The sequence below is a fragment of the Furipterus horrens genome, unplaced genomic scaffold, assembly GCF_987537825.1.
Source record: "Furipterus horrens unplaced genomic scaffold, mFurHor1.1.pri manual_scaffold_5, whole genome shotgun sequence".
Lineage (NCBI taxonomy): Eukaryota > Metazoa > Chordata > Mammalia > Chiroptera > Furipteridae > Furipterus > Furipterus horrens.
This window is the reverse complement of record NW_028327175.1, coordinates 135,017,565-135,039,659: the sequence shown is the minus strand read 5'-3', so window position 1 is coordinate 135,039,659 and position 22,095 is coordinate 135,017,565. Positions and strand designations below refer to the sequence as shown.

The 22,095-nt window shown below is 52.0% G+C and overlaps 1 protein-coding gene and 1 long non-coding RNA gene across 2 annotated transcripts in view; one reads left to right on the top strand and one right to left on the bottom strand.

The window, feature by feature from the left end:
- Window positions 1-22,095, bottom strand: part of CRTAC1 (cartilage acidic protein 1) — a 136,116-nt gene that overhangs the window by 26,910 nt on the left and 87,111 nt on the right. Inside the window, exons 4-5 of the mRNA XM_090277866.1 lie at window positions 12,433-12,569; window positions 7,164-7,320 (exon numbers count right to left, since the gene is read on the bottom strand). Of these exons, the coding sequence (XP_090133992.1) occupies window positions 7,164-7,320; window positions 12,433-12,569 (294 nt within the window). The remainder of the gene's footprint in view (window positions 1-7,163; window positions 7,321-12,432; window positions 12,570-22,095) is intronic.
- LOC150009885 (uncharacterized) lies at window positions 4,666-15,525 on the top strand. The gene is made up of 3 exons (XR_016511211.1): window positions 4,666-4,909; window positions 10,962-12,555; window positions 15,081-15,525. It is a non-coding gene; the product is annotated as an uncharacterized LOC150009885 (long non-coding RNA).

The following is a 22,095-nucleotide window of genomic DNA, read 5'->3' as shown; positions in this document are numbered from 1 at the left end:
TTGGCAACACATTCTGGGCCCGGTGGCTCCCAGATTCTTCCTAGGAAATCTTTTTTGCTCTCAAAGAGAGCCTCAAGCCTCATAAACGAAGCCACTAAGTCCACAATGCTGCTGGGGAGCAACATCCAAGATGCGACAAGCGCTTTTCATTAGGCCAGCCACAGTGAGGGGTGGGAAGCTCTCTGACACCTTTCCTTTAAAGTCAGTAGGGAGGGGTACTGGGCCACAACCTGGGCACCACTTCTGCCCCTTCAAAGAGGACCTGCTGAGTGGCTGTTGGCGGCTGTCCCTGCCCTGGTCCTGCCAGACTCCAGCTCAGTAGCAGGCCTTAGTGAGAAACCGCTGGCCTTGCCTGGGCCCCTGTAAATTCCAGGTGGGGCTCCAGGACTTGCCGCCACACAACTCCATTCTTCCTCCTCTGCTCCAGCATCTTCCAATTTCCTCTCTGCCTCTGGCTCCCAAGCTGTGACACATTCCCTTCATTTTCTACAAAGCAGGTTATTTCCCTCTTGGACAAATTTCTAAATCTTTCTAATTAACTAATTGGGTTGGGTTGAAGCCTTGCACCATTTGTAACCTGTAATTACTAGAAAATTGCCATGGTAACCACACTACTAATTAGTGACAATTTATTGCCATGGCAATCAGACCATAACAGAGATGTTACCCACAACTCCTTGGCATGTTCGCTGCATAGTTGGGGAGCAGGTGGGCTGATAGTTGGGGAGCTGGCCTCTTGGGCACGAGCTCCAGCAGCCTCAGGTGGAGGGGCCAAACTGGGGACTAAGGCAGGGGCAGCCAGGTGTTTGCACCCCTCACTGGTGCTGCAGGGGAAACTGTCCTCCTAGGTTGATCATGTAAATATTTAAACCAATAAGATCCATCCACCCTAAGCATACCCTGATACTCCCATTCCTGCCTGGTCAATGACAGAGGCTGCTTACTCAGCAAGTGTCTTTTACCTGAACCTTTCCCCTCCTCCCTAGCCTTTCCCCCTTTTCTGTCACACCCTCCCTGTCCTCCCCTTTCTAAGGTTTAGCACATACCTTAAGGGGCTACTCAGGGGGCAGTTAGGAACACCATTTGGCCTTGGAGAATGATGTCCCAATAGACAGTTAAACTCCACTTAACATCAATGAATTCTTTTCTTTTTTAAAAGATTTTATTTTTAAAGTTTTGAGAGAGGAAGAGAGAGAGAGAGAAAGAGAGGGAAACCTATGAGGGGGACATCAGTTGGTTGCCTCTTACACTTCCCCAACTGCGGACCAGGCCCGCAACCCAGGCACATGCCCTGAGAGGGAATTGAACCGGGGACCTTTCAGTTCACAGGCTGGTGCTAAATTCACTGACCCACAGCAGCCAATGTTTTACATTAATGAATTCTTATGCACTTGAGGCAGGCAGTCCTCGGGGACAAGCAGCGCCCCAGTTGGGACTTGAGAGGAAGCACCAGTGGCAGGAAAGACTGAGGATCAGAAAGTTCAAGTTGTGTGACCTTGGGCATGCCAATGGATCTTTCAGGAATCTTGCTTTCTCATAGGAGAAAGACTGAAAACAATAACAGCCCTTTCTCAGAGCTGCCATAAATAGTAAGTCAACTGGTTTTTGGAAGGTACCTTGGAAAATGTCAGGTGCCACACAGTCATTAGTTGGGACTATTTCCCACCTGCTGGGTGAATAATATGCCTTCAAAAGCCTCCTGGTTCTGCTGTTGGGTGTAAATGTTGCTCCCTGCCCACCCCTTCCCGAAGGCTTCTCTGTCCACTAGGCTGGGTGGGAGAGGTGGAGTTATAGGGGAAATTGTGTCCCCTTGGCCCCCTCTCCCTCCTGCCACAGTCTGGCACCCCCTTTGATGACCTGCTCATTGGGCCTGAGCCCCATGTGGCAGCCTCATTCACCCTCAAGAATTGCACTCCTCAACCTCTGAACGCTGCACTTGGATGATGCAGACTCAAGTCCAGTTTGGGTGCTGTGACCCATCTTTCAGACCACATCTGGGCCAGTGCACAGGGGCGTGGGGCATGGGGTGGTGGGGCGAGGAGGGGAAAGAGAGGTTGTAGGAAGTGGGTGTGTGCTGCTGAACCGCCCCTGACTGCGGGCCCGAGGACCCAGGGACCAAGAGGCAGGGGGAGTCTCTGTGCTAAGGAGAGCGCTCTAGGTTCTGGCCCTGCCTGTGCCGCCCTTCTCACCACAGGAACTTGGGAAGTGTGCTCTCCAGGCTTTGGTCTCACTCCCTGTGAAATGAGTCAGGGAATGAGAAGATCTCCAAGGCTCCTTCCACCTCTGCTCCTCGGTGCATCCTCCAGGCTGGGCCACGGGATAACCACGGTTGGGAGTGGAATCTGGGCCCATCTAGACTCAGCACCATGGGGGCCAAGGGGAGGCCTGTTGGCCGCGAACTTGGACCTGTGAGCAGTCTGCTGAGCCCTTGATAGGATAGGATGCTGGTGGGTGCCAGGGCCTGCAGGCTGCCAAGGACATCCAAGGTATTGTAAAAGCCTAGCAACGGCACTAGAAAATGCAGGGGTGGGTGGAGAAATGGGCAGTGTGCGTGTACGTCTGTGTGTGCTGGAGAAGGGGGTGTGAGGGTAAGGGTGGGATGGTAACAGGGTGTCTCATCCTACATTTCCTGAAAGTTCTACCACGTGGTAATGCTGTGTTGGTGCTAGTGTTGCCTGTCCCCTGCCATGCTCCCCCCTCCCCCTCGAAAACCTCTGTGAGTATCAGATGCCGGGCAGGGTTCTGCATGTACAAGCGTACGGGGTATTACACAAGGGCATTTGCACTGCTCCCCCAGTCCTCCCTGCCCGCCCCTGCAGGATGCCGGGGGGCAGGTGAGTAGGAGGGCAGGCTCTAGCATCTCCCTGCTGGGTGGGGGTTCCCACACCTTGGGCATCCAGGGTGTTACAGGAGGGAAGTCGATCCTCACTGTGCGCCCTCGCCCCCAGGCAGTGAGGGGCAAGAAGAAGCTGTTTCAGGAGAGAAGGCAGGTAAAGCAGCAGCAGAAACAGCTCTCCTGGTGACTGTTGTAGCAGGGATTGACCACGTTTATCTCACCTCGCCACGCTCAGACATTCCTACTCAAGTCCCTCTCCACAGAGGGGCCATCTTTACTTCTGGAGAGGCCTAGAGTAGCCAACCAAAGGCTTGCCATTTAAAAAAAATCTCATATTTTCGCTGAAGAAAATATGTATTGAGATTGAATTTGTATTGTGTGACTTATCTGTATTTGTTGTAAAAAAAAGAAAGAAAAGTGATGTCCCTTCTTGTCAATCATCAAGAGCTATCAGCCTGTGTATCCTAAGGCTTTGGGTACCCCTGGCAGGGGCCCAGGGTCCTGGCTGAGGAGGCTGTCACTCTAGCCCTGACTGTCCCCCACTGTCAGATCTGGCTGCACTCCCGCTGCAAGGCCAGTGCCCTCCTCTGAAGCTGCGAGGCTCTGCAGTCCCCACTCTGCCGCCCCTGGTCACCTCTCTAGAGCCGGGTGGTGGGGATGTGCCAGAAGGCCTCAGCTGGGCTTTAGGCATCTCTGTCTCCTCCAATAATGACTTCCTATAAATCAGATCTTCCCTCCACTTTGCTCTGCACTGCTCCCAGCCAACAGTGAGACTCCCCACCCAACAACATAAATCCACCTCCATTTTCTTTCCAAATGTCTTTTAAGACTTCTTTAATCACCACTTTGCAGCCCAGACAGATGCTCCCTTAAAGGGTGAGGCCAAAATGCAGAGGACCTGGGGAGAAGGGGCATTCAGGGGAGGCAGGGTCAGAGAGATGGGGAGAGAGATGGATTCCAGAGGCCACAGGGCTAAAGCGGCCCATGTGTGCCTCCAGGGCTGGAGGGCAGGCTCTGAGATCCATGGGGAACGCCTCCAGGGCAGGGCCCGCGACCGCATGCTTTCTGCTTCCTGTGCCCAGCATGGTGCTCCCTACCCTCAGGAGATGCCCAGCAGGGGCCCTGGCATCCTGGGGGGGTGGGGGGCGGACCTCAGGGGAGGAGGCTGTTGCTGTCGGCTGCACTTGGTGGGCGCTGCCTTGGTGCTAGGCCCCGTGCCAGGCACATCCCATATTTACCTCCTTTCATTCTCACAACACCCCCATTTTGCAGGTGAGAAAACTGAGGCCCACAGAGGGTGATAATCTTGCCTCCTCTGCTGCTTGGACAGGACATGGTGGGGGTAGGCTCTACACTCAGCACTCTGGCTCCAGAAACTGGCCTGTTAGCAGCTCTGTTAGATGGTCAGTTCAAGGTGCTCACAGGGGCTAAGGGACACTGGGGCCCCAGAGGCAGTGCAGACCTCTTAGTCTCCACTTTTCCCCTCCTGGGACTCCACGCCAGGCCCTCTGCCATGGGGAGCACCAGTTCTCAGGAATCCCCCTGAAGGGTTGTTCCTGGCACTGTCCAGGCTCCAAGAGGCTGCAGGCAGCTGGGGAAGCCATGGCTTGGGATTCCCATCAAAGCAGAAACCATGGGGAGTGGCCTTGCCTCGGCTCAACTCAGCACCAGTGGCTCTACCAACGCTGCCCTCCAGGGGCCCTCGAGTTACCCGCGTCCCCAGAGAGCGGGCACACTGGCCACTAGATGGCACTGTGACCCAGGAGAGCAGCAGCCGCCAGCAGCAACGGAAATCTGGAGAGGAGGCCTCCCCTCCCCCTTTGGAGGAGGCAGCCAGCCAGCGTGGGCAGCACCATCATCCTGGCCTGCCGATAGGGTCACCGGGCCGCCGTCGCTGTCCTGAGCACCCCAGGCCAGGCAGCTGCTTCAGCCACAAAAACCGGGGACTGCAACGCAAGTCTGAGTGCCAGTCCCTGGGGCTGCGTTCCCGGTGGGTGCGGGGCCTTCCTCCTCCCCCAGCGCTCCTGTCTTGCAGAATGGAGCAGGATTCTCAAGCTGGAGGTCATCAGAAAGGTCAGCTGGTTGTGGCAGTTTAGACATCAGGGGATGGGGGGCTCTAACTACTAGTATCTCTGCACCCTCCGGTGTGACCTTGGGCAAGCCGCTTCTGTCTCTGGACTTCCGTTTGTTCTTTTGTAAAATGGGAAGTGCTCTGAGTTCTGTCCAGCAGGTGGGTGCTGTGTGTGGCTTGGTTCTGGGGACCTGTGGCTCCAGGACTGCACATCTGGGCATGGCTTGCTCCCCCCTCCCCCAGCCTGCTCAGGGCCCACACTTCACTGCCCACTTCCTCACCCTTCCTAGGCCCCATGGCACCAGCCTGGAGCTGAGCGCTGGCCCCTGCCAGAGCCTCAGCAATCAGGCTGGGCTGGGGGGTGGTCCTTACATTTGGGGATCCATCCCTCGGATTCAGGGGAGTGCTCTGGGCTAGTTTTCCAGCCAGGTGTCCATGAGTTGTTAACAGAATGACAAAGGGGACTGCAGGGTAGAGTTGGGGGGGCTTGGCAGGCATGGAAAGGGTAGGCTGGGGAAGGCAGGCAGACATACTAGTAACTTGGTGGGCCAAATAGGTTCTTTCAGCCAAATGGCTTTTGGAAGTCTGCGGAGCTGCTCTAACGTGTCTTCTGGGTATGCCAGCTGCCCTGGCCTGCCTGTGTGCTGCGTCCCCTCCCTGAGCTGCCCTGTACTTCCAGCACAGCCAGGCACACTTGGCCGCGGTGCTCCCACCCCCATGCATGCTCCTCAGCTGTCTCCTCTTGGTCCGCTCCTCCCCGCTCCTCAGTCCCTGCCAGTGCCCCTGCCAGCCCAGCCAGTGTGAACAATGTCCCCTTCACGCTCAAACCCAGCTACAACCTCCTGGATTCTTTTATTCTGTATATAACCCTCTCTCCCAGACCTCGCCTCCCTTCTATCTCATCATTTTCAAGTGCTACATTGCCCCAGCCCATCCTCCTCCTTCTGCAGATCAAGGCACTTAATTGCTAAGCCAGCCCAGTGCACAGAACTGGGACCTATTCAGAAAAACTGATGGTACAAATCTGGGCTGAAGCTCCTGCATGTTTATACCTTTTCCCGGGAAAACATAGTTTATAACTGACACTCAGCTTTGCTGCTGCACATTCACGTGTGGAGCTCTGCAGGGCTTTGATGGGGTTTGAGCTGTGCAAACTATTTTACTGTCTAGTCATATGTCCCCACAAACTTTGTCAGACAGGCCAACATCAATCTCCCCCTTTCACCGAGGTGAAAAGTTGGCTAGAGAAAGGCATTGTAAACTCAGAGGAGGCTGTGACAACCCTTTCTGGGGAGGACTTTGAAATTATGTCACTACCTACGTGTCTGGAGGCAGAGATCAGCCCCAATGACAGGTATCCCCCCAGCCCCAGGATTTGGATTCAGGCAGGCTGCCCCTTTGGAAGTCTGCAGTGCCCACTGGGATGGATATATTGGGAAGTCAAGCAACGAGAGGAGTTCTAAGTCCAAAGGGCGGCGTGAGCAAGGATGAAGTTCATGTGAGGCTGAAGTTCATGGGCACAGCCCTGGCTTCCTGACTTTTGGCACCCCAGACAGGAACTGGATGGCTCTGCCACTGGCAGTCTATTTGCAGATTATCAGAGTTTAGGCAGCAGCCATGCCAGAATAAAAAAAACTGCCTTCCCTAGAGAGACCTCTGTGTCGGAGACTCTGACCATAGGTCCCCCATCCAGAAAGGTGTGGGGCAATCTTGCCTTCCAAAAAAGCGCTGGAGAGGTTTTGGAACAAGGACACAGTTCTTTGAGCTCAGTTATCCGAGATGGGACCCAGCTGAAGCTTAGGGATTTAGCTAGCACTCAATTCCTGGCTGCTTATGTGTAAGTAAATAATTTCATCTGCTGTTTGGCAAGAAAGAATGCTTTAAATCTCAGCTGTTGTGACTTGTCAGTTTGCTCCTACAGAACCTGTTCACCCATCATTTGGGTCACAGCACGGAATAGGGCAAGAGGGTCCAGGGACAGGATGGTGTTATAGCATTCAGATCCCATGTCTGATGTACCCCAAGGGGCCCCCTAAAGCCCACATTGGCCAGGTAGCTCATCAACCCTTGAAGAGGCAGCATTGGAGGAGGCTTCAGCGGGTGGTGGAATGAAATAGTCTTCATCCTCCCTTTCCAGGGACACCAACCTATCCGCTCCTGTGGTCTCTGAAGACCTAGACCCAGCCTTTCGAGGCCTGTCCCCCAGCCCCAGCCCCCAATCCCTCCAGCTCGCAGCCTCTGTATCACTCTGCATACCTGTGTACTTGCTGACCCCCGCCTCAGCAGCCACATCTCTGAGCGCCAGAATGCCCCGGGAGAGGTCACTGGTGTCGGGGTCCATTTCAATGAGGGCATCAGGGCCCACGTTACCATAGGCATAATTGGCGATGTAGATAGAGTAGCGTCCAGAGCCCTGAGGAGGAAGGGAAGGAGGGTGGGTGAGTGGGCCCATCTGGGCTCATTGAGGCCTTTCCTCTCGCAGGACCACAGCTCTTCCCTGGGGTCGGGCTCTTCTCCCTGGGTCTGGTGTGCACAGCCTTGCAGGCTGAGCGCTCACACAGCCCCAGAGGTGCTTCTTGCAGAGGCTACAAAGTGCACGATGCCCCGTGGAGCCCCACAAAACTGCCGCCCTCCTTCTCTTTCTATCCTGTTCCACAAGAACACCTCCCTCTCTCTCCCCCACAACCACCTTTTTATAGACAATTTTCTAATGTGCCTCCCTCCAGCTGAGCTCTCTCCATCTGCCAGGCAGGATAGCTGCTCAATAAATATTTGCTGATTGATTGATCTACCAGTTCCCATTATTCTCAATCTCTCTCTCCCATTCAGGCTCACTCCAGCCAAGATGACAAGCACATTCCCGAGTCGCCCCCCCTCCCCCTTCCTGCCCTACACTTCTTCATTCCTGTATTTTGGTAGTAGGAGAGGCTCAGAAATGCAGGGGTCCTCCTTCCCTCTTCCATTCCTTTGTTTTCCCCACATTATGGAAAGAAATATTATACTGCTTCTGCCTTTATAACACTGTCTCAAATGTATTTTTCCTTGGCATCCTCCTCCTTGCAGTACTCATTCTCTTCTATAGTCCGAGACACTGCTGATGAAAGATTCTTTTCTGCCCGTCATTATAATGATGTTATTTCTTCAATGGATGCCTCCTTTCCCCCAGGAGATCCACACAGTTTCTAAAACAGTTTTCTAGCGTTCCTCTCACCCTTTTCATCATTTCCCTCCAATTAATCACATAGTAGATATTTCTTGAGCTCTAACTATGGGCAAGGCACTCTGCTATAAATGTACTTAAGACAAAGTTTTCATTCTTAGGCTGCTTCTCACTGAGTTTAAAGGCAGGCCATAAACACAAAACAATGCAAGAGGAAGAGCTGAGTTCCAGACAGGAGTGTGCTCAGTCACCGCCCTCTTTTCAACCCTCTTGCTGGCTTCTGTTTCTTACCCAATAGCCCCCATGAGCAGAACCCCGTCCTAATTAACTGCTCACTGACATTCTTCTCTGGGACCATTTTCTCTGGGAAAGCTAGTTAAGAGCCACTTGGTGGGGGAGGCCAACGAAGGGCCTCAGGCTGTCCTGGGGGATTCAGACACGTCAACAATCACACAATCATATATACACTTGAGAGAGTGCATACAGGATTTCCTGGGTGCACAGAAGAGGGGCTCCTAACCCAGAGGAAGGGCACCTCACCATTGGAAATTCAGAAAAGGTTTTCTAAGAGGAGTCTCAGCCAGGTGAAGTGGAGGGGAAAGAACCTTCCAGGCAGAGATGAGACAGAGAGTGATGTATGTAGGGAAATCACCAGCAGTTCGTTCAGTGTTGCTGGAATGTAAAATGAAAGGCAGGCCTGTCAGGGGACAAAGCGGGAGAGGGTGGCAACGCTGCTCCCTAAGGACTTCTACGCCCTTTCTTTTTTGGTTGTCTGGGAGTCTCTGTCCTGCTACCTGGGAATGGATGCTTTGCACATCGTTTTACTCAAATGGGTCTCTGGACCAGCAGCATTGGGTGTCATCAGAGATCATGTTAGAACTCTCAGGTCCCACCCCAGACCTGCTGAATTAGAACCTGCATTTCCTTTACTTCTTTTTTCTTTAATCTTCACCCAAGAATATGTTTACTGATTTTCGAGAGAGAGAGGGAGGAAAGGAGGGAGGGAGGGGGGAGAGAGAGAGAGAGAGAGAGAGAGAGAGAGAGAGAGAGAGAGAGAGAGAGAGGGATGGACATGAGAAAGAAACATTGATCAGTTGCCTCCCGTATGTGCCCTGACCAGGGACCAAACCGGCAACATAGGTATGCGTCCTAACTGGGGTTTGAACCCACAATATTTTGGTGTATGGGATGATGTTCCAATCATCTGGGCCACCCAGATAGGGCAGAATCTGCATTTTTGTAAGACCTCTAGGTGATCCCTATGCAAAATGGAAGTTTGAGGTGCACAGCTTCACAGCATGGCTTTGTGATTAGGGGAGAACTGTGAAAGGCTCTTGCCCATCACAGGAGCTAGGCAGACATGTGTGGAATGATTGGATAAAGAGGGAATGAATGGGGCCAAAGGGGAAAGTACACCATCACTGTAACTGTTCCCGACCCTACCAGCTGTTAGCAATTTCATCAACAAATGGGCAATTAAAGCCTAAATAAACTGAAATGCACTCTGCTAAAAATAAGGATATTTATAAATTTCAGTTATACCTAGCTCCTTACTTCACTTGCTGGGGTGATTAAACAGACAAACATAGGTGTGTGACAGCTGTAGGTGATGGCAGAAATTCTCATGTGACCTTGACCACAGTCATGCTGGGAGGGTGGGATGGAGGTCGTTCCATATTTCTGCAGCTTTGGGTCTAGGAAAGTGGGCCTCACCATTTAGCCTAATCTAAGGGCTTGGTAAAATGTAGAAACTGGTTCCATCCGCAGAGTTTCTGAGTCAGGTCTGGAGTGGGCCCCTGGAATTTGCATTTTTAACTGGTGAAGCTGATGCTCTTGGTCCAGGAGCTATGTCTATTAGTCTGGGTCCTAGTCCAGGCTCTACCCCTAACTGGCTCCTTGCCCTTGGGCAGATTCCTCACCCCCTTCAGCTGCATCTCCTCACATGTTAAATGGGAATCATAGTCTGCCTGCTTCCTGGCAGGGTTGTTGAGAAGATAAAATGAGACAATGCATGAGGAAGGTCTTTGAAAGATAAAAATGCTATATAAACATGAGGCATAATCATTATTGATCAGGGAACACTTCTTGTAAGAGATTGGCTTTGAGTTGGATCCAGAAAGGTGAGTGAGTGATGAGGCAACTGAAGGTGAAGGGCAGGCAGTGAGTGTTCCGGTTTGGGGCAGAGAACAAATGTGGGCTGGGAGGGAAGAGGGAGAGACCAGCAGGTGGTAGGTAGGGTTGAGATGTTTACCTGGTGCAATGGTCCTCAAACTCAAGCCTGGGTCAGAATCACCTGCAGGGTGAGTTGAAAACCCGATTGCTAGGCCCCACCCTCAGGAATTCTGATTCAGTAGGTAGGTCTGGAGGGTGGAATAGGATGGGGCCTGAAACTTTACATTTCTAACCATGCTGATTCTGCTGGTTGGTGACCACACTTTGAAAACCACTGACCAGGTAGACTAAAAGGCCCCAGGCAGGGCTATGGGGCTAAGAAGGAGCAGAGTGAACACTGTACTAGAACTTGTGGTTAGAAATTTGTGTCTGATACCGGTTCACCCAGAGGCAGAAGAGTAAAAGGGTATCTAGTTTATTATCAAGCGGCAGGACCCAGTTCTTGGCTATGGGACCAAGATCAAGTTGCTTAATTGCTCCAAGGCTTACTTTCCATGTCTGTAAAATGGGGATAATGAGAGCATCTACCTCATGGGCTTATTATAAGGATCCAATGAGACGATACTTGTAAACCACTGAGCACAGGGGCTGGCATGTTGTTAGTTTAATAAGTGATAGCTATTATTGTTATGGCTGCTCTAGCACTTTCCTACATCATGCTGTATTCCGATCTCTCAGCTTCCATACTAGTGTTGACTTCTCCCTATTTCTCCCTTCCATAGTTCTCAGGCCCCGGGGATGGCCAAGGTGGTGGCGGAATCAGAAAGCCACTGGGCTGAGGCTTGGACTGAGCAGCGCCGGAGTGAGCTGCTAAGTGCCCGCCTACTGTGCTGTGTGCCAATGCCTTTTTTATTTTTTTGCACTTCACATGGTGCCTTTGTCCTGTGGTTAAATGTGTGGGTGTGTAGATGACCTTGTTAGGACAGAGAGTGCATCTCTTTGTGATTAACCTTCAGGCCCTCCCACCGGCTTTGAGAAGGTTCCCACTTTAGTAGAGTGTGGGAAGCTTTGTTCCTGAAAGACTGAGACAGGAAGCCAGGAGACTGGGCAGAGGCCCCCAGCAGCAGCCAGGCCTGGCACTCCTCAGACCCTCCCCATTCTCTGGGGCCACTCACAGAGTCACCTCCCCCTTCCCTCCCACCAGGCAGGAGTCCAGGTGGCAGAGATTCAGGTCAGGGCTAAATGTGGCTTCACAGCCCAGCTTGGCTTCTCTTCTCAGCACCAGCTTGTTAAGAAATAAGTATTTATACCTGGCACCTGCCTTCTCCCACAGCCCGCAGGCCCTTACTGTGGAGGTTCACGCTGGCTCCCCAATCCCCTCTGTGCCATCTCAGTCCTGAAATGAACCAGCCCCTTCACCCCAGTCCCCAGAACGGGGGCCAGAGACTCTCCCTTGGAAGCTGGGCAGCAGCTGGGCCTCTGATTTAGTGATGACTGTTTTGTAAAGTCAAGGAGGGGGCAGCAGGGGAGCAGGTGACAGGAGGGATAAATCACCTTCACAGCAAGCCTCTAGCTCTGGCTGGGGCTGCTGGGACACAAGCCCGGTGGAGGTGGCCCCATAGGGCAGATGGCTGCAGTTGCTCCTTCTCCTCCTCACTTGGCCTTTCTTCCCCACCCTTCCAGTAGGGTGGATTGGCAGGGCAGGAAAGCACTGATGGAGCTATTGATTAACTAAAGTCCTTGTACACTGTGGCAACCTCCCACTCACCCATGAGGCCCTTTGTCATGTTTTCATTTGTTCAGGGTGATGGGCTCATGGCTCGATGCCTGGCACATAGTAGGCACTTAAATATGAGTTGAATGAATGGACGGGCACAAGGTTTAGAGTTAGAAGATTCTGATTCTGGTCCTAGCCATGCCACCAACCCATCTTGGCAAGTCACTGCTCTGAGCTGGGCCTCAGCGACCTTGTCCAGTGGAGAACAGCACCTGGCCAGTTTCCTCACTGGTTGCTGGGAGGGCCCCGTGAGCGAAAGACATGAAAGGACATTGTAACTCGTCCTGCGTGTCTCGGCCATCACTCTCCAGCACCTACCAGGTGCAAGACGCCAGGAGCTGCCGAGGTGGGGCAGCCTTCGGCTCTGCTCTCGGAAGCCACGCTCTGTCTGGGGACGTCTGCCTGTGTGCTTCCCTCCGGCCCTCACTGCTGTGTGCCGCTCCCACCCCGGACCTGCCGCACACCCGCGAACTCACCGTCCTGTCCACGCAGGCCACGGAGCGCCCGGCGAAGAGGCTGGCTACGCCGCGGGCCACGTTGACCTCGTCGCTCAGGACGTCCTCCCACCGGCCGTTGCGGAACTTGAACAGCTTGTCTGTGTAGGTGGCCACCCCTGGGGAAGGGAGGAAAGGGGGCCGGTGGGCGACGGGCCGGGTCAGGCAGGCGTCGGCCACGGGGGATGGGCCGTCTGCCCCAGGTGAGCACGCCTTCCATTCGTCACTCCAGCAGGCAAGACTCCTCTGTTTGGGGGGCACTCGGGTGTTTTCAGTGAGAGCAGAGACTCCAAGACTTACGAGCATGGCCAGCCTGGCCTCAGGAACTATGGAGACAGCACTACTGCTACTGTGTGTCTACCATGGCCCATGACAACCAGACCTCACTGTCTGCACATGGTCCTTCAACATCGCCAGGGAGATCCCAGGATTGCTAATATTTCAGCACCCAAACTCAACCCGGAATTCCTTTTTCTCTGGGAGCTGCCCCCTACATTCTCTGCAGTACCTGATTTGGGTCTCAGAGGAAACCGGGTGGGTCTCTAAGTCCTAATCAAGGAAGGGGTTGGAAGTTGAGCTCTGACACTCTGTCACCTCCACCCCCAGGGAACCAGGTAGCAGTAGGGTCAGCACTCAGGCAGCCCTGGGAGGGCCCTAGAGGGCAGTGGTCTTCATCTCTTTGGGATACTGATCCCTTTGAGAACTGGATGGAGGCTAAGGCCCCTCAGTTCAGGGACTCTGCACAACCCAACATGCCAAGGTAATCGCAGGAGGTCTGTGGCCTCCTTAAGCTCATTCATGGCTAAGAAGTTTTATTCTGGGGACATGGTGAAGAACTTTGGTGGCGGGAGCGCTGGCCCTTCTGAGACCACTAAAGCAGAGCTCCCCACTCTGCCCTCACCCTTAGTTTATTTCTTGTAAACGCGAGGCCCAGAACATTCATACTTTAGGAAGGATCATATTGAGGTGAGCTTGGGGAAGATTGGGATTGGGGACAGAGCCCCTGGACTTGGCTCTCTGGCTGGCCCAGGGGAGAGGCAGTGGCTTAGCCCGAAGGGAGAGGCAGTGGTTTAGCCTGAAGGGAGCAGGGTGTCATAGCTGTTAAGACCTCGGAGTTTAGAGTAAGCAAGCCCGAGGCTCAGCCCCAGTTCCACTCAGATTCCGTTTCTAGTTTTCAGTTGTTGACTCTGGGCAAGTTGCTTAGCATCTCTGAGCCTCAGTTTTGTTATTTGTAAATGGGGATGACAGTAACTGCATTCAAGTTTACCATGAGGAATAATAAATGAGATCATGCACATTACAGGTTCAGCATAGCACCCCCCTAAGAGGTGGTATTAGACAGAAATAATTATTTCCATTTCGTAGATGAGATGCTCTTAAGGTCCTTTAGGGGCATCCCGCCTGCACTGCAGGGCTTTGGCTAGAGTCAGCGTGGGATCAGGTGGATGAATGAATGAGAATGAGTGTGTGAGAGCAAGCAAGCGAGAGTGTGCGAGCGAGTGTGTGGATCTGAGAAGAGTGAGGACTGCGAGAGGAAGAGTGAGCGCACGTGAGGGAGTGTGAGTGTGACCATGAGTGGATGTGGGACAGTGAGTGTGAGTGAGTAACCCCTCAAGTGGCTCTGCCCAGGAGAGGACAGAATGGTGTGCTCCCTGAGTGGCCTCACACGGGGGTTTCCTAACACCACAGGGGACCATGGAGGCTGCTGTATAGGTTGCGGGGTCTGGAGTTGGCCTCAGGGATGCTTGCCAGACACCAGGGAGATGACGTGGAGCAGAGCCATCCTGCCCAGCCTGTCCCTGCCCGGGGAAGGAAAGGCTCTTCACAAGCGGAGCAGGAAGCAGGTCCCGGAGACTGAGGTGTCTGTTCAGGAGGAGGCACGGGCTGAGGAGCTGCAGCGGGGCTCTGCACAGAGAAGCCGGTCCCCACAGAGGCACAAGTGCTACGCTGACTGCGGGAGCTCAGGGGCCTGGGGCGGTTCTTCCTTTTCCTCCAGCCTTGGTTTCCTCCGTGAGAGCCAGGGATGACACCTGGGCCCCCTCCCTTACAGCATCGCTGTGGGAATTACAGGAGAAATTGCACTGCAGCCTGGCCCCCGGTCAGGCACCCCTGAATTGCTCATTGGAAGCTCTGCACCCCCTCCCCCCAGGTCCATGCCCCTCATTGGAATCCTTGGGGACCAGAGGCATTTAGAAATTTAGATTTCTCCTTCATACTTTAGAAATGTAACACAGTGCACATACCGTTTATTACATAACACCCCCAGCAGGGACTGGGGCGGCACCCCATAATTAAACACATTAATGTTTCTGCAGTGAAATATATGAATATTCACACAAAGTGGGATAAATAAAGCCAGAAATAGCTCATGCCAGCCCAGGGCAGGTTTTGCTATCAATTCATTTTCCCACTAACTTAAAAAAAAGTACTTGAGGCTCTCAGAGTGTTTTGGATTTCAGGACTGCGGAAAGGGACTGTGGACCCAGACTGCGTCCTCACAGCTGTCTCCGAGGCAGTGGCAGCCTTGTCATCACTTTCTGATGCCTGGGGGCCTCCAAGTGGCCCTGTAGGCTGTGCGATCCCAGCTTTCACCAACAGTGAGGGACCCTTGCCCTTTTCTGTCACACCAGGGCCCCTTTAGACTGTCCTTCCAGCTGGTCTAGTCCCCCCTGAAATACCGAAGTTGAACTCTACCAAAGCCTGGGCCAGGTGAGTGAGCAGCTGCCGGCAGCTGGGGCTTTGCAGCACTCCGTCGGGTAAGTCTGCATTCAGTGGGATAAATTGCCCAAGCCACTGAGATCCTGCCTCAGCTAGACGAGAGGAGAAAACGGGCCCAGGGTGACTCTATCCCCCTCTGTTTGCCTCATCGCCTCCAATTCCACTCAAGACAACCTTTCCCAAAGTGTGCTTTGTGGAACCTTGTTCTCTGCGAGATGCCTGGAGAAAAGACTTCACGATCATCGGAGTTTGGGGAAGACCACACCTTCCATCATCCTCTTGGAGATTCACAATGGACATCTGTCTAGTAAAACTGGGGAAAGTCCTGCAATAAATTATCTGCTTAATTTTATTTAATCCAGCCTGTCCCAAATGAACTTGGCCATGAAACCCCTTTTCGCAGTTCACCCGTGAGCACTCTGCAGAACTAGTGCTGTTCTTAGTAAATTGCTCTCCTAGGGTGTTGATGTCTGGCCAGGCTCTGGGCTTTGTGGCCAGAGGGGTTAGAGTGTTCAGTGCTGTTAGCTCTTCCCACATTCCAGCTTCCTGGCTTCCGGACTGACCGAGGACACCCAGAAGAATAAACTAATTAAGGTAAAATGTGCAGCAGCGATGCGGAGCCTTGTAGATCATAAATGGGAATGGCAAAATCAATGGCAGCCCTTCTGCAGGCTGAGGCCTGAGGCCTGGGTGACGGGAGGGATGGGAGCCCGTGATTTAGGAAGAGCAAACGCTCTGGTAGCTGCAACCTGGGCAATTAGGTGTGTCAGGAAGACAGATAAGCAGCGAGCTGTGCGGGTTGATGGCACTGGCAATAAACACCCAGCACTGGCTTCTGGCCCATGTTAGCACCCAATCCCGCCTCCAGCTCCTTGTAGCTGCACTCTGCCCTGGGGTCGCTCACTGAGTTGGGGGGTAGGCAGCTTCTCAGGGAGAGGAGAGGCTGCTATTTGTAGGAGAGAAGGGCTCTCCTGAGTCCCTGAGGGAGACTCGGAGAGGACGGGGGCCTGGGAGAAACAAGAGGGTGTTCTAGGACAGGGCAGGGGGCTCTGAAGGTCACAGACCTTGTGAGAGGTACCTCTGGGACTCACATTCCCACCCTGACTTTGGCATCTTGGCATTAAAGGAGTCTTGAAGGTCTTCAAGTCCAGTGGAACTGTCTGCAGCTGCAGGCAGCCAGGTGGGAAGGCCCAGTGGGTGAGGCTCAGGTACCTGCCAGGCCCTGCTGAGTGCTATGAGAGGCCTCAGGGAAGTAGGAGCCTCCACCCCTGACCCAGGGTGCTTACAGTCTGTTTGACAGCACGAGGAATAGATAGGTAGAGGAGATGCCACAGGACTACAGTAAAACTAATGCTACCTAATATTTCCACAGTACTTTCTGTATGCCAGGCACTTCACGTATTAACCCTTATTCATTAGCCCTTAGCCCAACCTCATGAGATGTGTAATTTTTCATGCCCATTTTATAGATAAAGGACCTGAGGCACAGAGACAAGGGGACTTGCCTAAGATCACATAGCAGAACCCCTCAGGGCAGAACAGGACAGCATATCCTGGAATTGCTGTGAAATCAGGAATGGAAGAGGCTACAGTGACCAGGGAGGGCTTCATGATGGAGGAGGCACCTGAAAGGGGAGTTGAAGGGTAAGAGTAACAACAGCAGTGACTCTGGTGTATAGAGCATTTAGTACGGCCAGGCTTTACAGGAAGCGTTCCCCTTTACAATCGTCATCTTCACTGAACCCCGGGCCACTCTGAGAGGTGGTGTAACCTCATTTTACTGATGGAGAAATTGGGGGGCAGAGAGGTTAAGTTAATTGCCCAAGGTCACAGAGCTAGTTAGTGGTGGAGATAGATTCAAACTCAGGTCTTTCTGACTCCAAAGTCTGTGTTTCTGAGCCTTGCACTCTGTGGCTTAGCCAGGCAGAGGGGAGGAGGTGGCATCCTAGGCAGGCAGGTGACATAAAGGCAGAGTTTGACTGGAGAGGAGGGTCTGTGCAGGTGGAGAAGGAGAAATGTGGCAGGGCAGCAGAGACCTGCAACTTCCAGGACTGAAGGTGGAGGGCTCATTGCTGGTTTCTGATCTGGGGAAGACAGTGTTTCCAGAAGATTACTCTGGCAGTGAAGTGAGTGGTGGGCAAGCAGGGGAGAAAATGAAGTGGCTACTTCTGCTGAGGCTCATGCTTGATCCAGTGCGATGACAATGACAGTGTGAAAAAGTGCTTGGTGCAGGAAGGGCAGAGGGATGGGCTGGGTGTGGTGGGTCAGAGCCAGGAAGTGGCCTACAATGTGGGAGCAGGGACACTGGGCCAGCTGGGGGTGGGAGTAGGAGCTTGCCTGCAGACAATTTGCATGTGAGGTGGTCATAGGGTGGCTGAGAAGGCATGTTGAAGAGGTCACTGGCAGTAAGGGATGGCAGCGTGCAGAGCAGAGAGGCTGGAGCTGGGGCAGAAGGGGAAGACCACAGCCACAGAGTCCCAAGGAGCAGCTGCATTGGCGCGTAGGAGGAAGAAGAAGGGGCAGAGATGGAGGAGGCACCAGACACAGAAAAGGAGAAGTTTCTATATCGAGGGCAGCGGTGTCACTCAAGCAAATGGCAGTCAATTCACCATCCCCTCATCCCCTCCACATCCAGCTCTGTCCCCATAGGGTAACTGGGAGTCCCTGGGATAGCAAGTTTGGGCCATAAAGGACTCTTCCTAAGGATCACAGGCTTGAGCGCCTCCTCCCCCAGGGGCTGCCCAACCTCAGGAAGATGACTTGACTAGAGGCCTGGTGTTGGTGGCAGAGAGAAGGGTGAGCAAATGTGTGTGGCAGGGCAGCGGCTCGGCCTCCAGCCTCATTCATAAGGCAAAGCATCCCCAGCCCAGGTTGACCTTGGGCAATTCATGAACTTGTATTTTTCTTCTCTGTAACATGGGGTACTGAGAATGGCCATCTATGCATCAGGTTGTAAGGATTAAATGAGATAAAGTAAGTAAAATATTTAGAACAATACATGGCACATGGAAAGTTCAAGAAATAATAATAACAATACCATCACCATCATCACCACCTTCATCCTCCTCCTCCCCTCCATTATTGTCATCGAGGGAATTACAGAGCATGACCACAGAAGGTCCTCATGAGTCCCATCCCAGAAGGCAACTGTGACATCAAGTATAAAATGCTTTACAAGGCTTAGTCAAGAAAAACAAGCAAGGCAGTGACTGCCCAGGGGAAGAAAGAACTGGTTTAGGCAGGAAACATTTTTAAAAAGAATGAACCCAGGCTTCCCTGGGTCCCCTGATATTTCTGACCCCTGTCTTCCATTTCATCCCAGGATGAGAAAAATCTGATCAATCCCTGCCAGGTTCTTCCCCACCTTAGCTTATTCAGCCCTCTCCAGAGTCATACCAGGAAGATAGATTCTTCATTTTACAGAGAGAAATTGAGGCTCAGACAGCAAAATCATTTGCTAAAGGTTGCACAGCTGTCAAGTGGCAACGGTGAACTTCAAACTGGGGTCTGATTGCAAAGCCCCTCTTTATTTCCTTACCTTTGCTCTATGTTCTTTACCTGGGGTGGGACTGGTGGAGGGAAGTCCTTGATTTCCAAGGAATCTAGTTCTGTGTTATGAGGAAATGTCGTCTGCAACCCCATACTCTTTATGGTGCTGCTTTGACAGCCTCGCCCCATTCTTGCTGCTTATGGAGCCCCATGTGAATGAGGCAGAGTAGGGGTGGGGACCAGGAGCCTGTGTAGTTCATGAGTTCATCTCCCTAAGTGGGCCATGCTGGGTGAGCTGAAAGTCAGGACTATGCCTCCGAGGAAAACATTGCTGTGGATCAGGACACCCTAGAATCTAGAGGGTCCTAGAAAAAGAGGGTGAGACTCAGGGCCATGTATCCCTGGCTTTACCAGGCACAGGAAGTCCTGGATATCCTGTTAAAATGCAGATTCTGGTCCAGTGGGTCTGGGGTGGGGCCTGAGATTCTGTGCATTTAGGACCTTCCAGCTGTTGCCAGTGCCGCTGGACTGCAGAACACACTTGGAGTAGCAAGGTGTGGAGTATCTGGGTGCAGCTGGAACTGGGCCTGGGTGAAGGAGTTGCTGGACAATGGTGTGCTCTCTCTCAATAGCAGATGGCACAGCTGCTGTGTAGGCAGAGGAGGCTGGAAGTGCATCCTGCCCCCAATTCCCTTTCTTCTCTCTGGCACAGTGACCGATGTCTCCTCTCTGAGAGGCTACAAAAGCCCCTGCTGAAGGCCTAAGTATAACTCAGAGCCCAGAAGCCATCAAAGAAAAGGGTGATAAATCCAAGTCCATAAAAGTAAAAATTTTCTGCATTGCAAAACCCACCATGTGCGAAAATAAAAAAAATGACAAACAAGGGGAAACTACTTGCAACTTGTATTGCAGACAGAGGGCTAATTTTCCTAATTTATAATGAAGTGTTACAAATCAGTAAGAAATAAATGGGCAAAAGCTATGAGCAGACAAGAGATTCAAATATACAAATACATGCTCAGCCTCACTCACTTTAAGAAAAGTGAAAATTAAAACTAAACATAGGTACCAATATTTCCTATCAGATTGGGAAATATTTTTTAAAACGATGACATGTTGTGTTGGCGAGAATGCTGGGAAATGCTCACTTGCATCAGGGCTGACGGGAATGTAATTAGGAATGTCCCTTTGAAGCACAATTTGGGAATGACGATCAAAACTGCCCATGTGTGTTCCTTTGATGTAACAGTTCCATCTTTATGAACTTACAGAGAAAGACCTGCAACTGTGGAAAATAGCACATTCTATAAGCTTACTGATTTGGTGACACTGTTTGTAAGGGCAAAAGATTGCAGGGAATCTAAGTGTTCATCTATAGTGGACCAATTCAATGAATGGCAAACCCACACAATGGAGAACTATACAGCTATAAAAAATGAGAAAGCTCTTAGTGTGCCGCCATGAAATAATATCCCAACTTGATTGTTAAATGAAAAAAGTAAGGGGCAGCACTGTGAGTAGAATATGGTGCTATTTGTGTAGAAAAGGAGGGAGGCATGTGGAGATTGAAGAGAGCAGACTGGCAGTGACTTTTCACCTGAATGGAATGAGTAAAAACGAATGAGATAAATGGTGGGGCTCACAGCTCAGGCCGACTCATCCAGAACCCACGCTCCTGTAACCCCTAGACCATGTGGGCAGGAGAGGTCAGAGCCATGCCGTGTGGTAGCTGGGGGGCCAGTGCAGAACTCCTGGGGAATGGGCTCTGATCGGGAGCTGCAGGAGGCCCTGGGTTCCTGGATGTGCAGGGAGGTGCTGGGACTGGCCTCTTCTCCCTTTGCCCTACACACACTTCTATGTGGTTTTCATCAAGTAGTGTTGTCTGAGACAAGCTGGATTGTATTTTTCTAGGTCAATTAAGCCATAAGCTGGTTTCCTGGCCTGGGCCTTCTTGGGATTGTGGTCAATCTTCCTCTGTTCCCTCCCTTTCACCTGCTCTCCAATTCTTAACCCTTGACCCAGGCCCACCTGGAACCACGATCTGGGTGGTGTGTCTTTTACACTATGGTCCTTTTCTCTTTCTGCTTCTAGAATCTCCCTTTCTCCCATGGACTAGAGGGAGGCATATGGTTCCTCTTCCCAGAACAATTCTAGAGGTCAGAATTATAATAACTATTGCTTAGAGAATGTTTATAAAGTCCTAGACGCTCTAAGTACTTTTCATTCATTATCCGAGTTGTTCATTCAAATACATGTATTCAATGTTTACAAAGTGATATAAGAACTTCTTTGGTCTTGGAGAAACAGCAGCAAACACCAGAAAGTTTTCATTCCCATGGGGTTTAGTACAAGAGTAGCAGAGATGAACCACAAACACATATATAACATACTTTCAGACAATGGTAAGTGCTATGAAGAGAAATAAAGCAAGTTAGGGCATAAGAAGTGATAGTGTTCATGCAAGACCTCATCTGAGAAGGGGCCTGAATGAAGGTAAGGAGTGAGCCCTGAGAACAATGGTGGGAAAAGCATTTCAGGTAGAGGGAATAGCATGTACAAAGGCCTCAAGTGGGAATGTGGTGAGCAAGAGGAAGAGGAAACGAGGTCAGAAAGGCAAGCTGGTGCATGTCAGGAGGGGCGTTACAACAATGTCATAGCAATGGTAAAGACTTTGTATAGAGTCTGTGGAGCCATTGCAGTTGAGCTTATAAAGGTGATATGATTTCCTATCCTATAGATGAAGGAGTTGAGACTGACAGAGGTAAAATATCTTGCCCAAAGTCACCCAGTAAGTAAAAGACAGATCCCAGGTTGTACAAACTGACCCCCACGGGACACCGCTGGGATTCAGGATCTCAGCCCTCTTCCAGGGACTCCAGTGCTGGCACCTCAAAGGCTGGCTGGGGGTGCAGACAGGGACTGTCTGTCTGCAGGTCTGTCTCATGCTCTGGCACAGGCTAAAGGAGCCCCCAGTTGTGTGCCATGGGCAGGCAGGGCTGGCTGGGGGCTCTGGAGAGGATCTCAGGTTCCCTGTGATGGCAATGGCCGAGTGTCATACCAGCTGGACCCAGGGAAGTGCTGACGCAGCACAAATGTCCCAGCTGCACACCCCACCCACTGTCGATGAATCAATTGAATCAGTCAACTGAAAAATTAACTCAAACCCACAGACATCCCTCAAACCACAGAAGGTCACCAGGAGGTGCCTGCCTGGGGCTGAGGCTGCCAGGCACCATCCTCCTTACCTCAGCCCTCGGGGCTCAGCTCCAGCCTCTTCGAGGGGAACACTTGGGACCTCAAACCCAGGAAGCCCAGGACCTTCTGGAAGGCTCCATATCGTCTGTCTCCCCTTGTCTGCTCTCTGTTGGCAAACCTTTCAGGCCTAATGGCTTGTGTCTTGTCTGTTCTTCCTGGATTTATTTATCAAGTTTTAATTGT